The sequence below is a fragment of the Equus asinus genome, chromosome 24 (genome assembly GCF_041296235.1).
Source record: "Equus asinus isolate D_3611 breed Donkey chromosome 24, EquAss-T2T_v2, whole genome shotgun sequence".
Lineage (NCBI taxonomy): Eukaryota > Metazoa > Chordata > Mammalia > Perissodactyla > Equidae > Equus > Equus asinus.
Genome location: NC_091813.1, coordinates 52,951,203 through 52,969,011, shown reverse-complemented (window position 1 = coordinate 52,969,011; position 17,809 = coordinate 52,951,203). Strand labels below are relative to the sequence as shown.

The following is a 17,809-nucleotide window of genomic DNA, read 5'->3' as shown; positions in this document are numbered from 1 at the left end:
TGCAGAGTAAGGAGCACATGTGTAGAATAACAGATCTACAAGAGGAGTTAAGGCACAGAGAGCATCACATCTCAGACTTGGATAAGGAGGTACAGCACCTTCATGAAAATATAAGTGCCTTAACCAAAGAATTGGAATTTAAGGGGAAAGAAATTCTCAGAATACGAAGTGAATCTAACCAACAGATGAGGTATGCCATTGATTACAGCAGGAGGAATACACAGTGTTATCTGAAAGACTGTTACAATGGTATTTAGCATATGTGCCTTTTCTATGACTGGACTGCCTTCTAGTAAGATGTTGAAGACCACTTTTTACTTTATATGTTGACTATGTTATAATCTATAACATAGATGAGATGTTTCTGTTTTGAATGATGTATTTGCCTTCATTAACTTTGGAAATTGTGTATAATTAAGATCTTCTAAAAATGTCATTTAAAAAAGATTAAAGGACGGGGCCAGCCCAGTGGCTCAGTGGTTAAGTCCACACATTCCGCTTCAGCGGCCCAGGATTCGCCAGTTCGGATCCCGGGTGCAGACCTACGCACCGCTTGTCAAGCCATGCTGTGGCAGGCGTCCCACATATAAAGTAGAGGAAGATGGGCACGGATGTTAGCTCAGGGCCAGTCTTCCTCAGCAAAAAGGAGGATTGGCAGCAGATGTTAGCTCAGAGCTAATCTTCCTCAAAAAAAAAAAAAGCATTAAAGGAGACAACTTTAACAAGCTCAAAGATTAGAGCAAAGTAAGTAACTTATTTTAGGCTGTTTCCAATAATTTTCTATCTATTATACCTAAAGCCATTTCAAATCTGGTAGAATATAGAAAGTTTTGAAAGCTTGACTTCAGAATAACATTTTCTTAACTAAAAATAAATTAAACAGGTTGCATGAACAAGATTTAAACAAGAGACTTGAAAAAGAGCTGGATGTCATGACAGCAGACCACCTCAGAGAGAAAAATATCATGCGGGCAGATTTTAATAAGACTAACGAGCTACTCAAGGAAATAAATGCAGCTTTACAAGTGTCGTAAGTCATATTATATTAAAGAAAATTCGTATGTAGATAATAAACTGGGGACCACTGTGTCTAAGCTCAGATTAGCTACTCTTTTGAATCTAATTAAATGATACTTAAAAAAGGAAACTTAAGTGCTGTATAACAGATGGTAATTGTAGTGTGATATGTTCTTTACTTAAGATGAGGCAGTTGAATGATTGTTTTATCAGCTGCTGCTGCTACAGCTCTGCTAGGACAATACTTGTCTACAGACTGTCCCTTGGGATCATGAACTATCATGCCGTGGTGAAAACTCAAAGATGTCCGTTATATAATATTAAGTAAAAAGAGGACATTGTGACAATAGGAATATTGTGATCCTATATGTACACTAATAATACATATTTTACAAAAATATCAAAAGATCTTAAAAAAAAATACAGAATTTTAGTGATAGCGGTTCCCTCTAGAAAGTGGATTAGGAGATATTGGGGGTGGGGAATAACAAAGACTTCTTTTTTATTTTGTATACCTTACTTAGATACTGTTTGAATTCCTGCAAGCATTTAATTGTTTTATGATTTTAAAAATCAATAAAAGTAAACCATCACAAATAAAGTTACTACTCATACATAGTAACTCCAATATTGTTAAAACCAAAATTTCTAATTATTGCTTAATGTTTTAAAAAAATATTAGCCCCTCTCTTTCCTAGACACACACTTATAAGCTGCTATAGCCAATGCACCTAGCATTCACTCCATCTCTGTAGCCTAAACCCTGGCCCAACTTAACTATCTCAGAATTAATCTACTCTAAGCTGCTACAAATGGTTTACTCACCTTCGGTCTCTCCTCTTTCAATCAACTCAAAAAGCTTCATAAAAAATATATAAATATCTTCACATACTTCAATCAAGTTAAAATAGTGGCTAATCCCGTCACCCTCAGTCTCAAAATAAAACAAACCCTTAGCTCCAGTAGCCTCGTCCTGTCCTATCAAACAGCCTCGCTTATTCCCTGTCTGCTGCTTTTCTGTCAACCACATTGACCTCAGTTTCCTCCTGAGATCGTCCTGTGTTGTCCTCTACCATCTGGAATAACTTCTTACGTCATCACTACCTAGTTACCTTCCCCCTGTCTAAAAGTCATCTCAGGTTTCATCCATTTAACCCAATTAGGTCTCACAGTAAATATTGTTAGATGTGTTCACTTAAGCTGAAACAGAAAACAGACCCCCCAGTTGTTAGCACTTACTTCAGCGGCCTCTGAGGTGAGGTGCTCTTTCTAGGACATATGCAGAATTTCCACACCAGTAGGCACTCAATGAATTCATGAATGAATTTTTTGAAGATTCCCTATAATATTCACCACTTCATGAAGTTACCCTTGAAATGGTGAAGAGACTCATAAGATCATCTCCCCAGTCACAGTGATTTTTGGTGTTTGCTGTTATAGGAGGTAACTTTTAAATCCCTTTGAGCCACAACAATGTCTCAGGTATCTGCCATGTGGAACAGCTTATAGCTTCGGGCATCTTGCAAAAATGAGTTCCAGTAAACCCCAGTGCCTTGGCTTTGCCTTCTCCTGGCCTCAGTGAAGAGGCTGAAATCCTGGCATCCTCCACTTCATACTCTAAAGAAACAGGCTCACAAAAAGAACCTACGTCTGTCTGTGTGTCCTGTCTCCTTAGGAATGTTAATTTACAACAAGTAAAGGTTATGTCTTTGTTTTTACTTTATTCTGTTTTATACATTATGAATTTTCAGTAGATAGTAAAAAATAATCTGATTTTTCTATATTATCATTTTTAATAATCGAAGAATTAGTATTACTCATAAGTCAAATATTTTATCACTTTTCTAGATCTACCATTTGTTTTATACTTCACCTGGGTCCATGCTAACCAACCGTATTTCTTCTTTCACCACAAACCTGCTGCTGTTGTATAATTAGCCTCAGCTTTAGGTATTTACTCTTTTAGTTAAAAACAAACACACATACAAATGTATTTTAGACCAGTGCTGTCCAGTAGGTTTTTCTTTGATAACGAATATGTCTTGTATCTGCTCTGCCTGGTACAGTAGCTACTAGCCACAAGGGCTGTTGAGCACTCGAACTGTGGCTAGTGTGACCAAGAATTGAATTTTTAATTTCGTTTAATTTTAATTAATTTAAATGTAAATACCCACATGTAGGCTAGTAGCTACCATACTGGAAAGCATAGTTTTAGACTATTGGATATTCCTGGCCCATATCCTTAAATGCAGCTTGCTTGGATCTGCTGAATGGTTTGGATGTAGACAGATGTGATGAGCAGGGAGAATCCATTCCAGCTTCAGGAGCTGAGGGGACAACATTTGAATTACTCCCAGCATGTTCCAAAGGACTAAGGGTACCCTATTGAAGTTCCTATTCAACTGCCTGCTGACTCGAAAGCTTCAAAATCAGAAAAACCCTGTGGATTCGTGGAAGTGGATGGTAGTGAGAGACTGGAGGAACATGGATCAGCCTGCCAGGCTGAAGCCTGGAGCCAAGGGGCCTCTGGAGCAGCTAGAAGCTGCTTTTTTCTCTTCCTGCGCCAAACCCTGTTGGACTTCAGGGAAGAGGGGGCAAGAAATTTCAAGGATGGCAAGTACCCTGTAAACATTGTAGAAATGGTGTAAAGTTCTGTATCTCTTATGAAATGATTGCCAGAGATCCTCTTCTCTAGGGCTGGGTGTTAAAGTCTCAGATTTTCAGATATTCTATAGAAATTTTATTTTCTTGAGTGATACAGTATCTTAGTACAAAACCTTGTATCTAATAAAAATGTGATGGTTTTAATTTCTTTTAGAAACAAATGAGAGTATGGGCTGTTTTAAAGAACTTTGTTTAAGCTAAAGGTAAACATATACTAGAATTTGGGGTCATGGCAGATCTTTATTACAAAAAAAAGGTAGTTCAGAGATTATTGTTTAGCTTTACTTTCTATTAACTTCTCACTGTACTGAAGCAAAAAGATGATTTCTTCTTGAGGGGAATCCTGCGTCTCTGTTCTTGGAGTTGAAGTAGGTCAGTAAGCCTCACTGGAAAGGAGCACTCCACCACGCCAGGGTTACTTACTCTTCAAAACTTGTTTGAGCTCTTTTATCTATAATGCCCAAATAGTTTGTTGTTGTTGTCATTTGCCTTTTAGATTACCATTCAGGTTATTTTCATACACTTTGTGAATAAGAGTGTAGTAGCCCTGCTGTCACAAGTCAGAATCTGTGCCCATAATTTATGGAAAAGAAACATTCAACATTGAACTGCTTCAGTCACTCTATTCCTTTCTTCAGGCAGTAGAGAAGGACGGTGTAAAGAGTTCTTTCCACTTTATACAATTAAAATTCTAAAATATATGTGTGCCTAATAATACTGTTGTTTGGCTCTGAAATCTCAATTTACTGATTTTTTTTGTCAATTATTTACATTAAAAAAACAGCATGGGAGGACTATCAACTTGGAAACTTTTTTATGCAGTTTTATACAGCCTTTTAGGCATTCATATTTTAGATTTGTATTAGCCATGAACCATAGACATTGACCTATATACTCTGAGAGCCGAAACATACCTGGGCATGCATGCCTAGGGAGAATGCAACAGCGACCCTGCTTAGTAATTTTCTATGTTCTACTTCTGTCTGTTCTCTCTTCACATTACTTTTTATGGGAATCTGTATTTGGAGTAAAAGGCTGTGTGTCCTCATGTGGTTCCCTCAAGGCAGTGCTTCCCAGGCTTTAATTGTTATACAGCCTTTGAGAAATTGGTCATTTCTGGCTACCTATGATATTATTTTCTTAATATTTTTAGTTGACTCATTTTACCTTAAAATTTTAACAGGAAAACTCTATTATCTCTGCAGTAAAACATCACTACTGAAAAATCTTATCCATTATTCTAACTTGAAGCTCAGCTATAATTACATAAATGTAAATTCTATGAAAATAAAACAATGTTATTAGAGCCCAGCTAGCATTATGCTCAAGGCCTGCTTGGGTGTTGTGAAATACAGTAATGAGCATATGTTATGAGGGCCATTTAAGATACATAGAACCACCCAAGACTTTCCCCTTCTTGTGATCAGAAAGATTAAAGGAGAACAAACTACAAATCACCTCCTGTGTCACCGGTCGTTCACACTAGTCTTTGGGAAGCCGTGCTGGCTTAGAGAGCTGCGTGGGGAAAGTGTTGACTAGTGTGAGCTGGAAGTGGATTGGAATAGTACCAATGTTCTTCCTATGAGCATTTCAAAAGACTAATAATTCTGGAAATATATTTGCAAGTTAAATCTATATCATATTACTTACTTGTTCTCTCCTTTAATGCTTTCCCATTTGTGTTTATATGGATTCTGTTTCTTCAAGTTAATTATTTTTTCCCTTTAATATCCAGGTATCATTTCTGTTAAATTTTTTTGGTGATGTAAAGGTATTTTGTGGAGAGGATTAAGTGATAATAATTTTGTAGGTAAAGAATGTTTAACCTAAATGAAAAGATACACTAGAATTTAGGTTCAGAGCAGACCTTTATTATGGAAAAAGGCGGTTCAGGGATCGTAACTGATTTTTTTAGACTAAGTTTATCTTAACTTCTCATTGTACTAGAACAAAAAGAGAGAAATAATAGTTTCATATATGGCTTTAAGTTTAGTTTTTAGTGACCATTTATTACCAAGTCTTGTTCGGCTGCAGAAGACAGTTCAAAAATCTTGTACCTTGCTTTTAATGATAGAGTATTACTCCAGTGACACCTTGTGGCTACTCCAGTATTGAACCCAAACGCCTTTTCCTTGACTAGATGACCATTTATCAAGCTTAAAACTTTTGCCCATAAAATGTCATATCGTTATAAAATGCAAGGTCCCTTGATGTGAGCTCGGTGAATCACGTTATCTTTCACTCCATCTGCATTGTCACAAAAGAACAAAAGTAAAGATAGTGACACCAACCTCACAATGAGCTGACAAAGTCCCAGATGATCTGAGACAGTCACTTCCTAATGCCACCCTTCTCCTCACCTCCAGATTTAGCTGTGGGGCTGGGGAGGGAGCAAAATATGTTACCTCCAGATCTTTAGCTTGGGCTGAGTTAGGAGAGGAGTTTACTAAAATTGCTAAAATACACAGAGATTCTGGTACCTCTCTGGGACGGAGGGGTGGGCATGGGTCTCTGATTCCTAGAGGATAGATCATCTAGAAGTTCCTCAGTATTTGTAGAGTGAATTAAGTTTTCCTGTGAATCTTCATTAACCACAGTTGTGTTAAGCTTAAGTTCTATCCTTTATAGTCTAAAAACAATGTTTTTTAATTGTCCTAATTATTTAAATTTTCTAAAATTGAAAATGCTTTTTTTTTTTTTCAAACTAAGCCAGCAGTGTCCATTTGCATCCTCTTCATTCTACCCTGTCTTATATTCTTAGACTCTGCAGGGTCCATGTCGCCCCTGCTCATAACAAGTGACCTCTGTTCTGTATTCTTCAGTGGCATTCAATCCTATTTCCTTCTCATCTCATTCAGGGCAGAATAGGCCTGGAAGGACATAAACTTCTCTTACCTGATGAACCAGTTTTTTTACAGTTTATATGTATTAGCTGATAATAGAGAATTTGTAAATTGCGTTTCCCATAAACCAGGAAAGAATGATGTCATATATGTGTGTCCTTTGTTCCCCTTTCCTCTCTCTTTTCTTGTCCATTTTATATATGTTACCAAGGCTTATGTCATCACACAGTTTTGTGTGGTAAATTCTCCTGATTGTAAGCCTACGTTTCCAGATCAAACCTGTATTTACTGGGTTAGTATCATTCAGCATATCATTTCTTCTACAGAGCTTACCTCACCTCATCCCCGTATAGTCTTGAATGGCAAAAAATGAGTGAATTCTTGAAAAAGTAACCTGCAAAGGCTTTTGATAACATCATCTACCTCTGGAGAGCTTTTAACAACACTGTAGCTCTTGAGGCAATCAGGTCATTACGCTCAAAAGTTTTAAGGAAAAAAGTTTGGTTTTAAATTTTTATGTGTGTCCAGCTGGACTAATCTGAAAAATGTAGGTATTTCAGAAGAATGTGTCTGAGTCATATCAATGAGCTAAAGATTTTCTTGTTTTCAGACTAGAAGAAATGGAAGAAAAATATCTAATGAGAGAATCAAAACCGGAAGATATCCAGATGATTACAGAATTAAAAGCCATGCTTACAGAAAGAGACCAGGTCATAAAGAAACTAATTGTAAGAAATTTTGTTTTTGGTGTAACCGTGTGGTGATCAATAGACTGTTGGTTGGGAAAGTATTTTTAAGTAATGCTAAATGAACATTGAAAGTACAAAATATGTGCATTGTGATTGAAAGTTTATTAAAATGTTTATGAGTGAGGATAAGAAATATAAAGAAATGTTAAATTTGGTATTAGGGTAAGGGACTTGTGCCTCTTTTTTAATATTTTTTAAAAAGAACTTTTTTTAACACATACTGAATGTTTAGCATGTCATTGCCATTGTACAGTTAATGTACTATTGAAGTGTGTGTGTTGCACATGTAGAATTAGAATGGGATAGGAAAGAACAGTCCACATATGCAGGCATTGGCCTGCACTGTACACTTGCAGGTTAGTCATGTTAATTTCCTAAAGTGTGCTCCACTGAACCCTGATCCAAGGAGATACTGCAGGGAAAAGAGGTCCATGATCTAGCCTAAGGAAAGCTCCAGGCTATCTCTTGGAGAGTCTCATGTTCACACTGAGGTGTTAGGGGCTCTGAGAAGTCCATCAGAGAAGAAAATAGAGATTTAACAAGAAATACACTGCCGTCATTAAAGCCATTATTCTTCAAGAATAAAAAATTCACAAATGTTTTAAAATTCATAAAACATTTCAAGGTCTTCTAAAATTCTGTGTCCTGATCGATAATTAAAATATTGCTTTTTACTGCCACTATCAAATGAAAACCTTTCAGAATAAAACTAGAAATAGAATGCTAATCACTCTATTTGCTCATTGATTTTTTCAACTGAAAACTTTGAACACTGGCATGCAAAGAGAGCCTTTATAAGAACGTTTATTTCTGAAGTCCTTTTTAATTAACCTATCTCTTTTAGCCTTTAGGAAAGCCTTCCTGTTGTCTGGGACTAGAAGTTCATGCCAAAAGCAACAAGTAGTAGATTGGAGTTCATAGATGGAACACAGGAGCAGGCACTGGAAAGATAAGAGTGTGTGCTGCTTCAATCTACTGACCACACAGTTTTCCAAGCATTGTGAACATGAGCGTTGACCTCATAGATTGCTCTGATAGCAGTGGACTGATGGAAAATTACCTTACGTCCCACACATGAAATTAGCAAATGTATTCAGTGTATTTCATCCATGGTCCATAGAAATAGCTACTGATTTTCTGGTTTTTACTAAGCAGGTGTTACAGATATATAATTGTATTTTTCCTCACAACAGGATAGGTATTAGACTTCAAAGAGTGAAGTAACTTTCCAAAGCAACACAGCTAGTCGGTGACAGGGCCAGGAATCCAGCCAAGGATTGTTCCACACCTTGTCCACTACACCCTGATTCCGTGGACTGAGAGACACATGGGCTGAGATTAACGAGGCAAATTACAGTCAGTGGTAACTAAGAGGGGGTGAAGAATCTAGTTCTACTAGAGCACCGCCATGCGTTGCACACACTGTTCCATTTCCCTACGTGTTTACTTCCTGCAGTCTGGTTGTTCAGTTAGCACGTGTTGTTGATGAGGCCAAAGGCAAAGAGTTTATCCCTGGATGGGCTGTTCAGTTTTCCTCTGTTCTGTGGTTACCATTGCTGTAATACGTTGATGTCTCAGAGAGAAGATTAGGCAAGATCAAATATGTTTCTAGTAGTCAAGAATAATGCTATATCATAGTGTCTTCTTCATACGTGGAAACAACTCAGCCATGTACACGGCCCTGTGAATGCAAGTTAAGCCTGCTCAAACTGCACAGTCAGCTCTTTGGAACAGAGATGGGACCAAATAAAATGTTTAGGTCCAGTCTCAAAAGGAAAAGGTATTAAGGGGTAGAGCAGAGTCCCAGAGCAAAGGGTTTGACAGTGTTGAAAACTTACCCATCAGTGGTCTTTAAGGCACTGGCAGTCAGGTCCAGAAATCTTTGAACAAGGTATATCAGTCTTCATTTCAGGTTTTGTATTAAATTTTGAATGAAATGGCATTTATACAATTAAGTTTTTAAATATTCAATAGAAAATGTTTAAGAGATGTTTGTAATTCTTTTGCATAGGAGGATAATAAATTTTATCAGCTGGAATTAGTCAATCGAGAAACTAACTTCAACAAAGTGTTTAACTCAAGTCCTACTGTTGGTGTTATTAATCCATTGACTAAGGTATGTGCTGTAAACACTGTAAAATAGGGATATCGTTTAAAACTTGATTAAAATTTTTATAAAATATTTAGAGAAGCATAGGATAAAGCTTCCAAAAAAATGTTTTCTTAAATTTAGTGATCTAGGACTAAAATCTATGACTTTTTCATTCATTTTCAGAATGAGACTCTAATAACAGTCATTTGTTCATACTCCTTAAAATAATATTTTATTAATATTATAAAACCTTACCATTTTGTTTTTCATGTATCTAAAGAAAACTAACTTATAAATCTCCTCAAGACAATTTCTCATCATTTCCTTAGTATTCACTATCCTCCAAGGGGTCCTGAAAGACACTCCAGCCCTGCAGGGGACCCCATAGCTCTCCCTAACTTAAGGCCTGCCATCTTAATGGCCCTTGGGTTGAACGTGTTATTTTGTTGCCTACTAATCTTCAGAGAAGGGCTTTACTTCTCAGTCTTGCAACCTTTCTTTACTGACAGTTAAAATTGAACATGACCTATTCTGATACTTCGCTACTCTCTTAGACAGAAGAGCCTTGTAGACAAAGGAAATGGCCCTGGCTAAGTCTTAGACATCCTGTACCCCAGCTTCCTGGGGCTGCCATCGCAGTGCCTTGGGTATAGTGGGTATTCAATAAATGTTTGTTCAGTTGCAAAATTTCATCAGGTTTTCTATAAGCCACCACGTATTATTCTAATGATTAAAGCAAGTAATAAATAATTATGTATATTGGCTTCATAGGGATTACATATCTTTTGACAGAAATCAGTAGCAGAAATAAAAGGGCTAGTGCTAAAGCTATTTTTTTAAGTCAAATTTAGTAAATTTGCACATCATGCCTAATTTCTGTTAAGCTTTTAGTAGAAATTTTTGCTTTCAAAGCTCATAAAGCTTCTCTGTTAAAAACATGGAATCTTTCTTTCTTTCACAGTTTAAAGTGCTTCAAACTTTAAACTAATTACTTTATAAAATAGAATGACTTAGGGCCCAGCCCAGTGGCGCAGTGGTTAAGCGTGCACGTTCCGCTTCGGCAGGCTGGGGTTCACCAGTTCGGATCCCGGGTGTGGACATGGCACCGCTTGGCAAGCCATGCTGTGGTAGGCGTCCCACATATAAAGTAGAGGAAGATGGGCACGGATGTTAGCTCAGGGCCAGTCTTCCTCAGCAAAAAGAGGAGGATTGGCAGCAGATGTTAGCTCAGGGCTGATCTTCCTCAGGAAGAAAAGAATGACTTAAATCTTTTGTAAAATAGAATGACTGTAGTAGGCAGGCTCATTGCTGTATCTCCAGAGCCTACAGTACTGCCGGGCACATAGAAGGCTCTCAATAAACAACTGCTGAATGAATGAATATAGTTTTAGTTTTTAAATTGATAATTTAGGGTGAAATAAGTTTTTAATTATAAAGCAGATTATGAGACTTATTAAAACAAGATATCCTAGAAAAATTTTCCTTTTATTTTTTATTTATTTTATCGGAATTACATTTTTAGCTACAAAACCATTACTGTAGAACTTTACCAATGATACTTTTGATTTCTTAGAATAGAAACTTTAAGGAAGTTTAATTATCCCTCTGGTGACTAGAACAAGAAAATGCAAAAGATACATCTCTTCAAGAACTTTCAAACTACTTTTGACTCCTAGTAGTGACTTCAGTTTTCACAAATAGTTCTGAAGAAGACATTATTCTCCCTTTCTTTTTTCAGTAATGCTAAAACAGGCTCCTTGTCAGAGGCTCTGATTCATAGAATATGACATAGAAGACAACGTCTGGGTAGTGACATCATTACTTTAAAAGTAAAGGAAAAGGGCCGTCTTGTCTATTAATGGTATTTTTTTCTAAACTCTGGAGTCAGTTTACAAAAAAATTATTTCATAAATTTAATTAGCGTCCATTTTATTAGTAAAATATGGAAATATTCAAAATATTTACAGCATAATTTTTATTCTTCATAGCAAGATGATGCTGATTGATTCTAGAGGTGTAAATAAAATAGACTAAAGTTAATGATTTGCAAACTGATTGATAGATTTTGATAATCTGCAATTGTATTCTTCTTCTTATCTGTTAATTTTAAAAACCAGGGGCCAGCCCTGTGGCCTAGTGGTTAAGTTCAGTGTGCTCCGCTTCAGTGGCCTGGGTTCGTGGATTCAGATCCTGGGCGCAGACCTACACCGCTTGTCAGCGATACTGTGGTGGCAACCCACATATAAAGTAGAGGAAGACTGGCACAGATGTTAGCTCAAGGCTAATCTTCCTCAGAAAAAAAGAAAAACAAAAGACCAATTAACATGGACCACTTCTGTTTTAAAACTTGTAAATTTTTTAAAACTATTGTGAGCCAATTAATGATACTACAAATTAATTGGGAAATAAGGCTTAATTGTGCAGATTTAATTTTCTCTCTTCAGAAAGATGGTGCAGTGAATTTAAAACCAAATTATTTCTCTGAGTCAGCTTTAGGTCTTAAGTAGAAATGTGAGATTTGTTTCAAACTACTTTGCCAAGCATTTTCTCGTTCCTTTTTTTTCCAGGCAAGGACTGCCTCCCTTTGACAGATGGCTAAAGTTCATGGACCTTTCTTTTAATTACTTTAACTTTATCCCTTCTCCTAATTTTAGCCTAAATCCATTTAACCTTGTGGTATCTGCAAGACCTACTCTTTCCCCCTTTCTTTTCCCTTTTCCTCCCAGTATTCTTTACCCCTTGGCATTCTTTCCCCCCCCACCCCCCATGAACTATTCCTAAATGTTTCTTCCTCATTCCTTCTGTCCTAGCAGCATGTCTGTCTGTGAGGATTCCATGTAGATAAAGAACACCTCCAAGGATCACCAGACCACGCTTTGGGTAACACTGGTTCATTTTAACATCCCAACTTAACAGAAAACTTCTAAAATTTTCCCATGCCAAATTTATATCTTCTACTATTCCTATTTTCTCATGTGTCCTTATGCAGGGACTATCCTCACATGTATTATTTTTAATGCAGCAAAAGAAGAAGAATGATAAATCACCAACAAACAGGTTTGTGAGTGTTCCCAATCTAAGTGCTCTGGAATCTGGTGGAGTGGGCAATGGACATCCTAACCGCCTGGATCCCATTCCTAATTCTCCAGTCCACGATATTGAGTTCAACAGCAGCAAACCACTTCCACAGCCAGTGCCACCCAAAGAGCCCAAGACATTTTTGAGGTGAGCCCCGTCTCACCAGGGATTTTTTTTCCTTTTCTTTTCTTTTTTAACTTGAGAAATTTACCTTCTTACATTGTAGAAATCCACTGCTTTAAGAACAGCCTAGGAAAAGATATATTACTGTGAAATATTTTCAAAGTATATTTATCCCCTCTCTAGAGCACTCCTTTTTGACTCTGTTAAAAGATTTTTTCTAATTTCTTGTCAATTTTCTAAATGCTTAAAGAGGTGCTAATGTAATTCATATGCTTAGGATTTTAATATTTATAAACCTTTGTTTTTAATTATTGTCACCAATTTTTCAGTAATAATCCATCCTTATTACAGAACTTAAAAAAATACTTTAATTAAGTAGCTTTTGTTTCTGTTTCTTATATGTTTATTTTTTTCCCCTTTCTTGTTTAACCATGCTTATTGCCAAAATAAAAAATACATAATCTCTGGGAACTTAATGATACACATAAGCAAAAATAAATTTAGAAAAAATAATTTTTATAATTAACATTCCAATTTTAATTTATCTCAGTTTATTAAATGTATTAACAAGTAAAATTTGAATAACATCCAGTTGTTTATCCATTAAATAACTAAAGTCAGAAAATACTGTCGTTATGCTTACCTTACTATTTTGTGCTGCTTTATTTATTTTTAACTTATTCTTAGTAAATCTCAAGCGGTGTCACTAGTAATAGTCTTACAGGCAGACTATCTTTTTCCAGGCTAAGTGGTTAATGACATAGTTAATGAGTAATTATTTTAAGTAGAAAAAGATAGCAAGAATGGAAAATAGTCACATACACCTTTGAATGTGTCTCCTGCTAAATCTTTTGTGTTGCTTATTTTCCCTTGTGCATGGGTATATTCAGGTATCAGTAGGATGCATGTGCATGAGCTCAAGGAACGTGACTACTGGAGTTTCCATTACACATTGTTGCATGCCTTGTAATTTCCCCCAGAGACGGTAGGGATTCTCTTGTTTTCTCAACTAGCCCAAAGAATCTTTAGTTAGAATTAAGATATGTATAAATTACAGAACTTTGAGGATGGAGGGGAAATTGGCTTTTTAACGTGCTCCTTTTCCCCTAGAGTATTTGCTTATGGAATTATGAAAGTTTACTATAAATATACATATGGTAAAATAGAATACCATGGTTTAGCTACTTAATTTAGTTATAGTTAAGGACACATCTGAAAGAATCAAATGCTGTGTCAGATTCTAAAATTTTAATTACCTACAAGAAAAACGGTGCTGAAAGAGAGGAATGTTATCTTGTTCTCTCATTTCCCACAATTCCTCCTAAATTTCTTTATTCAAAGAAGGTGACATTATTTTTCTCAACTGTCTGATGTTTGTTTTGTGTAATTGTTGCCATGTGACTCCTCCTTACCTGACTTCATCTGAGCTGCTGATGCCCTCTCATGGAGTGGAGAACCCCATGTAGTGCAGAGGAAGGAGCAAAGCTTTAAAGTGCATCTTCTAGCATAGGGAGCAAGTCGTGGTTACCTAGACTGATGTTTTATGTGCTTTTCCCTTCATTTTGCAAAACAGCGTAATGCTGGGTTACATGTCTCTCTTTTTATGAATTCAGTCCTCCTCAGAGTGAAGCTTCCCCGGTGGCTTCTCCAGATCCCCAGCGCCAGGAGTGGTTTGCCCGGTACTTCACATTCTGAAAGAATTGTGTTGGCACAGCTCTGTGTGGACTGTTACTAAGAGCATGACCTTATACAGATCATTATGTGAACAGGCTTTCCTATGTCAAACACTGTGAATGAGAAAGTATTTGTCTCTCCAATTTAAAAATGCACTGTATTTCCTGTGATATTTATTGGAATCACTCTATAAGGTACTATATTATATGTGTAATTATAACAGTTATTTTTATTTGAGATGGAAGAGTCTTTAACCTTTGTAATTACTGCATAATAAATTTTGTTAGAACAAACAATAATGCTTTTCATTCTTTTCTAGTAAGTTTTTTAAATTTTGAAATACTTTTTAATTACAGGTAAGACTTGCCAAAAAAGTTTTATTGATAATCATAAAATATCAAATTATTGGATATTCAATAATCATAAGAAAATCAGCCTCGGAAAATATGTTATAATCTATTAATTTGTTCCATGACCATGTATAACTATAACTACTGTGTTCTCTAAACTTACAAGGCTGAAATGAAAACCCTTGTGGAAATTCTGGACTGAAGTATATAAAATACTGCTGATTACAGTGTTTTTTAAAATTATTCTGATAGCTGAGCCTCTAGAACTTCTAGGATAGTTAGTATCTGTGATTAATATTATGCGTTGTGGCCAAAAGTTATTGGGTGAAGAGACAATCAGTTCTATCTTAATTTGTCTTAATAGCCAGTTAGCTTTAAGTATTGACGCATGAACATGGACTCAGCTAACCGCTCTCACATCTCAGTGAGCCCTCTTGCTCTGTAAGCTTTCAGTCCATGTGGGCAGGCTGCTATCCTGTGGCCTGAAAGAATGTGTCCATTTCTCCTGCGCCCAATTTAGTTGATTTAGTAATGTAGATTTTAGAGGAATCTGAGTGAACAAGGTAAACGCAAATACATGATCTATGAATGATTGTAATAATGTTAAAGACCAACTTTTTGAATGGTTATTATGTGTCAGTCACTGTGCTAAGGGGGCAATAGAAAGATTATCTCATTGAATCCTCACAAAATCTTCAAGGAATAAACCGTTGCATATGAGTACGCACAGTTGGTAGCATGTTCTTTAAGTTATCTTTAAGTTGAGAAAAAGTTTCCACAAAATACTTGGTCTGAATTTCTTTTTCCTTTAACTAAGAGATTGAATTTTTCAAGAAAAATGGTTCACGCGTATTTCAAAAAATAAAAAACAGTTATGAGCACATTGTCTTGCCCCTAGTTTATACATATCTCATAATTTGGACACTACTTACCAAGTATCTGATGATTAGCACTCATGCAGGTGACTGTGCTCCACATGAGCATACGAAGGTGATGAACACCTGTGCTCAAGGAGCTCGCTGTACACTTTCTGAAATAGTCCAGAACCAAACTTTTTTTTTTTTTTTTTTTTTACAGCACTAACAGAAGAGCCACAAATAAGATTTATGGAGTGTACAATAGGAGCAGAGAGGAGGAAGTGATAATTGTGGCTACCTAACTAAGGTGTGAAGCCACCTAAGCTCGACATGGAAGTGGTACCCAAGTGTAATATTGAAAGATGAATAGGAATTAACCGGATAGACCAAAGGCAGGGCTGTTCCAGGCACAAGCTGAAAGTCAGGATAGAGGAGACCGGCTGCCTCCAGAGAACTCAGAGCAGTCCTGCAGGACCAATGTGGCATCAGACAGCAGCCATTTCTTGAGCACATATCTTGTATTAGATAGTACACTTTTAACATTTGAACCCCTCCACAATTCAGATGAAGAAACTGAACACTCCCTCAACACACACACAATCATACAACTGGTAAAGGTTGAAACCTGTGCTCTTTCCATTGTTACAAATGGCCTGAAATGCTTAGTAAGGAATTCAACTTGATCCTCTAGAATTTGGAGCAGGTAATAAATTACATGATTAGATTTAAAGAGTTTTTAAATCACTATATTGGCTGCAATTTGTTCAGAAAAGATGGAGACCTGACTAACAGCAAGACCAGTTCAAGACTTAGAGAATTCATTCAGATGAGGACTGAACCAAAGAATTGTTAATGGGAATGGAGAGGAGGGGATAAAGAATGAAAATGTAGAATTGATGGGAGTTGGTGACAAATATGTGTGGAACATGAAAGAAAACGAAGTATGGGCAAAAGATGAAGTTTGATTTCAGATGTATTGAAATTAAAGTTTCTCTGGAATAATTAATAGGCAGTTAAATGCAAGGATCTGGAGCATGGCATATATGAGATTGATAAAGCCAAGGGTCTGGATGCAAACAGGAAATGGGGTTGTGGATAGAATGTTGGGGGGCACCAACATTTAAGGGGCAGGCAGAGCTTGAATGAGAATAAGTAGAGTTACAGATCCACAAAAGCATGATGTCGTGCAAGAAGGATGTTTCAAAGAGCAGCCAACCAACAATGTCAAGTGCTGTAGGGATCAAAGGGAAATAACGGGAAGTGTCCATTGGCTGTGACAACTAGAAAATGGACCTAGCAAAAGCAGATTCAGGGTAATGGTAGCAGCCAAAGCTAGATCCCAGGGAAGTGAGTTGGGAGGAAGTTGAGACGGTGAGTGAAAACCCCTCTTTGAAGAAACTTGGCTATACAAGGAAGAGGAAAGAGAGAAGGTGATAGTGACACTGAGATGCAAGGTCAAGGTGGGTTTTATTTGTGTTTATCATTTCTTTGTGATGAGAAGAGAAAGAAGGAGAGGGATTAAAAGGACAAGAGAAAGAGAAGAGACCAAAAGTTTTATAACAAACTTCAACTGTCACTGGGTTATATGTAATAACATTAAAGAGACAGTCAAAGAAGTCATATATAAATGGTTAACATTATGATTGAAGAAAAAATAAAGTTTCAGCAAGACATTTATTTTGGTAGAATATAAAGCAACGTGGACACCTAGAGGCCATCTCTTCTAATCTCTCGGATACCAGCTGGGTGTCCTACAATTCAATTTAATTCTGACACTGTCCACCAGGAGATAGCATCAGATCCCACAGGTTAAGGGCTCAGTCCTGCAAGACTGCCCTCCACTTCAGATGCCAATCACAAGCCCCAGGTTGTTACCTGTGCTTTTGACCACCTGGCTATAAATCAGAGATTACCACGAACCCCTCCTTGGGTTTGATTAATTTGTTAGAGTGGCTCACAGAAGTCAGTAAACCCTTTCACTCACTAGATTACCAATTTATTACAAAGGATATTACAAAGAACATTAAAGGGTATGAATCAACAGCCAGATGAAAACATACACGGGATGGGGTCCCAAACAAAGGAGCTTCTTTCCTTGTGGAGTTTGAGGCTCGGTACAGTGGCACGTGAAAGCGTTCTAGTTCCCCATCCTGGAAGTTCTCTGAACCCAGCCCTTTTGGGTTTTTATGGAGGCCTTATTACATGGGCAAGATTGCGCAAATCACTGCCCATTGGTCATTGAACTCAATCTCCAACCCGTCTCCCCTTCCTGACCCATCCTTAGGTGGAGTCCAAAAATCACCTCATTAACATAACAAAAGACACCTTTATCACTCTTATTGTAGGAAATTCCAACGGTTTT

At 36.9% G+C, this 17,809-nt stretch overlaps 1 protein-coding gene across 11 annotated transcripts in view; it reads left to right on the top strand.

Annotated features, from left to right (window-relative positions):
- FAM184A (family with sequence similarity 184 member A) overlaps positions 1-15,312 on the top strand; it is a 133,384-nt gene extending 118,072 nt beyond the window's left edge. For 2 of the 11 annotated variants that reach the window (XR_011497702.1, XR_011497701.1), the window contains 7 exons: positions 6-190; positions 884-1,030; positions 7,135-7,252; positions 9,285-9,389; positions 12,388-12,590; positions 13,457-13,551; positions 14,180-14,527. Coding sequence is in view for 9 of the 11 variants with exons in the window: in XM_070496380.1 (XP_070352481.1) it covers positions 6-190; positions 884-1,030; positions 7,135-7,252; positions 9,285-9,389; positions 12,388-12,590; positions 14,180-14,261 (840 nt within the window). In the remaining 2 variants the exon portion in view is untranslated. Of the gene's footprint in view, positions 1-5; positions 191-883; positions 1,031-7,134; positions 7,253-9,284; positions 9,390-11,932; positions 12,102-12,387; positions 12,591-13,456; positions 13,552-14,179 lie in introns of those variants that run through there. The other 9 variants (XM_070496380.1, XM_070496379.1, XM_070496383.1 and 6 more) reach the window with 6 other exon arrangements.
- Positions 15,313-17,809: the final 2,497 nt, after the last annotated feature.